At 39.6% G+C, this 7,576-nt stretch overlaps 1 protein-coding gene across 5 annotated transcripts in view; it reads right to left on the bottom strand.

Annotated features, from left to right (window-relative positions):
* Positions 1-7,576, bottom strand: part of lrch1 (leucine-rich repeats and calponin homology (CH) domain containing 1) — a 103,627-nt gene that overhangs the window by 38,215 nt on the left and 57,836 nt on the right. For all 5 annotated transcript variants that reach the window (XM_005751004.1, XM_005751007.2, XM_005751006.1 and 2 more), the window contains exons 5-6: positions 3,722-3,858; positions 3,144-3,274 (exon numbers count right to left, since the gene is read on the bottom strand). In XM_005751004.1, coding sequence (XP_005751061.1) covers positions 3,144-3,274; positions 3,722-3,858 — 268 coding nt within the window. The remainder of the gene's footprint in view (positions 1-3,143; positions 3,275-3,721; positions 3,859-7,576) is intronic.

Below are 7,576 nucleotides of genomic sequence, written 5' to 3'. Positions count from 1 at the left end.
ATCTTGAGGAGTTTGCCCCCTCACATATACTAATGTGCCACAAACAGGACTTTAATATCACCAACCATTCCCATTTTATTACGGTGTATCCATATAAATGGCCCACCCTGTATATAAGTTTGAAACTGTGTGTAAAGGCCTTAACGCTAATTTGCGTAACCAGGCAAAACTGTCCTCTGCCAGAGACCTGGGAGCTTGAGGGTCCAGTATCTTTGGTGTTCCTAGGACTGCGCACTTCTGGACAGAGATCTCAGATGTTGTTCCCGGGACCTGCTGGAGCCACTCGCCTAGCTTGGGAGTCACCGCACCTAGTGCTATGATTACCACTGGGACCACCGTTACCTTCATCCTCCACATCTTCTACAGCTATCACTACAGCTGTCTTCCTCTGCTTGTTAGCCATTACCATTTTGCCCTTCTGTATCTGCAAGTCCCACAGGATCTTAGCTTGGTCATTTTTCGACCATCCTAGGGAGCGTCTCCCATTTTGACCTCGAGATCTCCAGGCCATACTTGGCACAGATGTTTCTGTATACTATGCTGGCCACTTGGTTATGGCGTTCTATGTATGTTCTGCCTGATAGCATCTTGCAACCTGCTGTTATGTGCTGGATTGTGTCAGGGGCATCTTTACACAGCCTGCACCTGGGGTCTTACCTGGTGTAATATGGATCTTGTGCTCAGAGCTTGTTCCTGTGCTGCCATGAGTATTAGTGGCACTGTGTGGCTGTTTATAGGTGGCCAGCACTGCAGGGGTTGTTTGTTTGTTAGTTTGTATTCCTACCATTGTTTCATCTGTCAATTTCTTTCTTTTTACATTGCTTCCTGTTTGTATTGTTATTCACTCTGTTTAGCTCATTTCTTTTTCTTTTCTTTGTATCACTGTGTGCAGTCCATCAACCCATTTCTCTGACTGCTTCAACAAGTCTTTCTTTTGTCCCTGAGATATGTGCAGTCTTTTTTTTGTATGTCCTTACTAGGTGTCATCATTCAAGGATTGTAGTCTTTCATTCCTTTGTCTACTTAAATGTTTTCTTCCTGTATTCACTCCCCATTCCTTTATTCATCAGTCACAGAGAACATCTCACACACCGGTGATGAGATTTTGGACAAACCTTTCAGTATGATGGCAGTCTGTCACTGCTACCCAGCTGGGAGCCGGAGAAAGGATCAGTTTCAGCTGACTAATGGAGGATTTGGCTACAGGCTGAGAAACTGAGCAAGCTCAGATCACAGACAGTTTCTGTCTACGTGTAATGTTGTTAAAACCATTCGAAATAATGGCCCTGGGGTGATGTAATGTGCTTCTGGCAACTATCTTGGCAGTCCAAAGCTTAAAACAACTTACAGCATTCATAAATAACCTGAAAGTCACAAAAATTTGAAACAAATGTCTCAAATGATTTCTCTGTTTGCTAGTTTTCTCATATGTCCTAAACTTTTCTAGAAACAAATGATGGAGTGGGATGTGGATGTATCCTGTACACTAATACTCAATAAAACTGAGTATTTCCAGGACTGGGAATACAGTTCAGATGTGAACCAAAAAACAGAAAAAGCTTCAAAAGTTCATGATTTTACGACTGAGTCAAATTATAGCTTTTTCTTGCTGCTGTTACACCCAAATTTCCCCTGAGGGACAATTAAAAGATTATTCTATTCCATTATGCCATGTCAGTAGTTATATATAGTATACTTTCTCTTTGTCAGGTTAACAAAACTGAAAGAAACCTTTGTTCAGGTTAAAGGTACAGTCAGTCATTTCTTTGAGGCCACTTAATAAAACAAATGTTGTAATCATAAATATAAATTAATTAGTGTGTAATTATTTCTTAGGACAAAATGATGCATTCTCATAAACTTAGTACATCAAAGGAGAAGAGAACTCGTAGACAAATTTTATTTTGCGTCAGCACCTTCAGACTCAAGATATAAAAGATCATACCTGTGTTTTACCAACGGAGCAAAACCACGAAGGAAAGAGACATAGATCCAGATCAAAGTCCATTCTCTCCTTCCTAACCTTAAAGCTAAGAACAAGCTGGCTACACAACAATCGCTTTAAGCTAACATCACACCTACTAATGCCAGAGTCAAGTGTCCTAGAAATAACACTTTCCCTCTGATAAACAGTTTTTATATTCTCACATCGTACAAGAGTTTATTCGCTAAGCCTCGGAGTCCAACAATGTTAGCCTCACTTCAATGAAATTTTCACCAACACCATGCAACGCATACTGACAGAAAAGTTCAGGATATCCTCAAAAACTCACACCAATATCACTGTGATCACAGAGAAGTGAGCTTTACTGACTCATCAGACCCCTTTCACAAAGTTTTACAGTCTCCTGCATAGTAAATAGAAGCAGATACTTCTCACGCAGCATTGACAGCTGAGGTAAACTGCAGACTGAGCCTAACCAGATTTTTTTTGAGGTGACTCAAGGACACAAAAAAAAGCTAAACCCTGCAAATATTTAGTGGACACATATCACTTTTTATTTATTTTTAAAAGTATTTATTTGTTTTGATTTATTGTTACATGTTGCTATTATTCAAATATTAGAAAATATAAAAATGTCTTTTTTACACAATTGGTAGCAGACACATGCTGGCCAGCCGTGGCCACTATGGCTCTTTTGCTGACTAAAGCACGTTTGTCCTGCAGCAGCCACTGTAGCTCGGATTATACACTTTGGGAGGGGGAAGAAAACAATTAAGTCGCTGAATTCTTGCAGGTTACATCCCATGCTAATTTTGAAACCCATCATTTAGCTTTAAAACTAAAACCATCACCAGCTGCAGTATCATCATGCTACTCAGACAAGAAGCCAAACAGAAACAGTTCTATCACTGTGTCTGGTTTTAGGTACTGGAACCATGAGGCAACACTGCCATCACAAGTCAACATAGACTCAACATCTTGCTCTGTTATTTTCACCCAGAATACCATTAATGAAAAAACAACAAAAATTGCATTGCTACATAACCGCTAGCAATCCTATTCACTTTAATGATAAAGAATTGACATTTCGACACCAGAACGCTGTCAAAGACGTACAGTCTAACTGCACTACAAGAGCAGACGCTGATAATGAAGAGAAGATAATCCCCCCCAGCTGTGTGATACCACGGTAACTGACCTGCCAGTGGTGGGCCTTGATAAGTTGATTCGCCCCATGACAGGCAGGTAGAGAGAGTCAGGCATCTTCTCGCTGCGACACGCCTCAATGCTCAGATACTTGAATATGTGAACTTTGCCCTTTATACAGATCTGAATAATGGGAGGAAAAGGGACTCAAATCAGCATCAAGTAAAAGTCCAGCTTTGCTTTGTTTTCTACATCATTTCAGCCTTTATTCACAAAGACTGCTGAGTCACTTGTGTCTTTTTTTTAGCTCTTGCAGCTGCTCGTGCTTAACATTTCCAAAAGCAGGTACATAGCTTTATACTACCTATTGCAATACTGCTGCTATGATCTGCTGTAATGGCCAGATAATAGCCCTGTGCAGGAACATTAAGCTGAAATGATACATTTAAAAATATAAATTTATTATGAATGTCTGTTTCTTATATTAGGATGGTATCTAAAAAAATAAAGTAGGTTTAATTTTCAGAGATGTGCACCAAGAATTTATGTCGAATCATGACTCAGACACAAAGAATAGTGGAAGATATAAAGTACATTAAGACAAAAGTGTGTGTGTGTTTGTTTATGTACCTGTGCGGGTGGACTCTGCAGTGGATTGTTTTCTAACTGGAGAGTCTGGAGCTGTTTCATCTTCCTGTAACACACTGGGATGGTGGACACTTTGTTACAGGAGAAATCGAACTTCACCAGAGGAAGATCAGCCAAGTCTGTAGGAAGACACAAACGCACAAACATCAGGCAAACAGCTCTGGTCATCTGCTCCTTCAGAGCGAGCAGATTTGTTTTGATTTGGCTTATGTGATATACAATGCAGCACATAAGGGGATTATATCTCAGCAGAAAACTTCAGTGTTATCTTTTTTTTTACCAAACCATGTTTGTTTTTCTTTTACTTTCTGCCCAACAATAACTCGAATGGAGACGCCCAGGAGGTTTAAAGTCTGACCCTTCTGGTTGATTTTTGCAGAAGACAACACTCAAAATTTGAGACAAACTGCACCTTTGAAATGCCAGCAAACTAATGGATTTAATCTTCCCGGGACTTTACCCCTACTGTGAAAATGCTAATCACAATGTGCTGGATGAACTTTCACTCCCCGGAAAGTTCCAGAACATTAGTTTTTTCGGGGGGAAATTAATGTTCCTGGAACAGCGAGTGGAAAATCACTTTTGGAGAACTTAGGCGTGTCTCAGTGTCTTCTGTTTTCATGTAATCCAGACTGACTCCATGGTGGTGAGATCTGTGGAGGTCGGATGATCTCTGCCAGAACACTTTGTTCTTTTCTTGCGTCTGAAGATAGCTCTTTGTGAATTTTCTTGCTGCAGAATTATTTTTAGACGGCTTAGACCTCTCTCTGATGGCACCGATGAGAAAGATTGCATCAACCTGCAACCTTAACCAGGCTGAAATGAGTGAATTCTTGTTATTTTGAACCAGGAATTCTTAAAATAGATGCTAAACAACAACATATTTGGGCAGGAATATTGAAAAAGTGTCATTTATTAAATATGAAATGGTCAGAGCAAGATGCCCGCTCTCCTGCATCAGCTGCATAGACCATACCACCTGCCCAGTCAGGTGTGGGACATGGGAAAACATGCATTATCTAGTTTCTGCTGACATGCACACGCTTCAGTGATTTGCATAGAATTACAGATATTCAGGTGTTTTCCATAACACTACACTAAGAGGCTTCAGCACACACACAACCTGATTTTAAAATAGCCCGATACCAGCAGTTTGTTTAGTGACAGTGGAAACCCCCCCTGCTGCTGATTTAGTTGATCTCAAGTAGACTACACACACTTACACTTTCACATGGGTAAAACCACCAACATGTTTCCCACCAGATAACACAATGCAGCTCTTGTTGTTATTTTCAGACTAGGTTTGTAATTGTTAGCAGCCCAGAGTCAAACTGTTTCTCTTCATGTGAACTTCCTCATTAAATCCAAAATAACCTGGAAAACCTGGAACACCTCTCTTACACAGCGTTTTACTGGAGTGACTAAGCTGTAATTTAACAAAAGTGCCTGTTTTATGTTTAAAGAGTTATGTAGAGTCAATATACAAGCGTGCACACCTTCACAGAGTACCCAATATGTTAACAAGTTAGATGAAGAGGTTGACCACACGCTTGATTACAGATTCCAGGTTGCAGCAAGCTTTGGAACCAGCTTTTAAACTAAACACGGTACATTTCTCTATGTATTTCTGTATTTCTTCCCACGGTATTGGGTTTTACACTGGAACAGTGATACAACACTGCTACCATGAGATCCAACTGGACATAACACCACCCCCCTTATGGTGGTACCATAGACAGTATAAGAGATAAACGTAGCTTCTGTGGGCAGATAAATGAAGCCAATGCTGAGGTGCCTTAAACTTGCATGCCTTATTTGTATGGCATTCGATTGCAATAGCTGTGGTTGCAAAAACACTTCCAGTCCTAAAGAAGTGTACAGGTATGGGATTTCATTTTTGACTGCTGTAAGCACTCTACTGTTCAGTTTATGGGCATGGTCATTTATGCCCATAAACTCAACCTTGAAGCTAGCTTCCAAGTACCCAACCTTATTATAACAACAGGAACCTGGGAGACCTTGAAGCTCACTTCAACTGCACTGAGTGCAGTTGACATTAACTGAGCTAATGCTATTTAGCTCAGTTAATGAGGTCTTTGCGCCTAAATCTACAATTAGTCGATTTAGAATGTAATTTTTTAGAAAGCGAGAATTGCAATGAATGAAAGGGAACAAATGCATTTTTCAAAATATCAAACTGTTTCTTTGAGCATATCATAAATATGGGAAACAGAGAAACACAGAATCATTTTTTCAAAAAGTTAACACAGATCTAAAACTTACCCTGAACTGCACTCAGACTACTAGCTTGCTAATGTTATCCAATGCCTGTTTTCCCCCAGCTGCTTGGCTCTCCCTGATATTACGTGATTTGGAATTTATTACCAGAGTCACTGTAAGCTCATCTAAATTTTAAAAAGGCATTATATTTCTCACTGTGAAGCAATTTATCTCTCTATCTTTTCTAAGTCTTTGCAGTTATATAATTAACCTTTCTTTGAAACCTTTTAGCTGAGGATAAACTGTGAAGGTTTTTAATGGTGCCTTTACCTAGACTGGCAAACAGTCATATACAAGAAATGTATAAACTTTCCGGACTCCTGGTCCACCAAACGCATTGTTCTTATTTGTCTTCTTTCCCTGTGTAAGATGTCGAAAAGAAATTCTCTATGTGAGTGTATGTGTGTGTTTACAGATCCTCAGACGGATGTTTGGGTTTGTGGGCAGAAACCAATGGGGGAACCATATCCTGCAGACTGCTAATGATGCGCAGCTCAGGAACCCATCAATTTTGACAGCATGATCATTACAGAGTGTTTAGACAGTTTCTCATAATTAAAACCACGTGTAGGCGGTAATAATGTCAGCTAAGCACATGTGATGGTGTGAGCGGTGACACCAGAAAGCATTCCTCTGGTTACTGGATAAAAATATTCTCTATACAGCACTCGATTAAATTATGCATAAACATATGTTCCCTTATGCCTTGAGATCACTCAGGACAAATGTGTAAATTTCATCTATAGTGCTCTAACAATTTTATTATAAAACCATCTGACTTTAAAACCAAAAAAACAACAGCAGCAGGCCAATCATGACAGCAGGGGAGACAATTCCTATAAAAGGTACAAACTACAAATTCTCTTTTCACTGCGTTCCCTTCATCTACTCGTAGGACTGAACTCAAAATCTGAGGTTCTAGATCTTGTGCTGAAACACAAACAAAATATACTAGGGTTCACAAAGTTTTTAACCTGCAACGGTATACAAAAACGGGAAAAAACTTGCAAATTACTCCTAAATCTTTTTTAAAAGAACAATAAACAGAAAACTTTAAAAGAACTGAGGCCTCAAGTTATCTAGCAGTCTGTTTACATATGTTCCGATATGCACAGCATCGAATCTGACTGTTGCACACCACCTCACAGGTCTGGAGATCTGAGAGCTGGGCTGATATGAACCATTTTCCTGGTCTTAGTGAACTGTGGCTGTCTGATGAGAAATCTGCAAAGTAGCTGTGCCTGAAATAAAACACAATAACTGCTGATTTACTTTAGATGTTACACTTTCGGCCTGAGTCACTCAGGCTAGAGACTAGATGAAGATTTCAGACATGGCTCGTAGTTCTTTTCACAATGCAGATTTTTGTTATAACTAAATTACTAAATTTTTACAAGACCATCCATGTTTTCTTCTTTCTGGGTTTGACATACTGTTGTACAAACTGTGTTGATAAATAGCTGCTAATAGCATTATTAGATTACTTATTACTTATTGAGGTACAAACTTGCAGAAGCCTCCTCTGATGTCACTGGAAGGAATATGAAATGTATAAAG

The sequence above is a fragment of the Pundamilia nyererei genome, unplaced genomic scaffold (genome assembly GCF_000239375.1).
Source record: "Pundamilia nyererei isolate P.nyererei 1_Seehausen unplaced genomic scaffold, PunNye1.0 scaffold00296, whole genome shotgun sequence".
Taxonomy (NCBI): Eukaryota; Metazoa; Chordata; class Actinopteri; order Cichliformes; family Cichlidae; genus Pundamilia; species Pundamilia nyererei.
The sequence above is the reverse complement of the archived record's forward strand: the minus strand, read 5'-3'. Positions and strand labels throughout refer to the sequence as shown.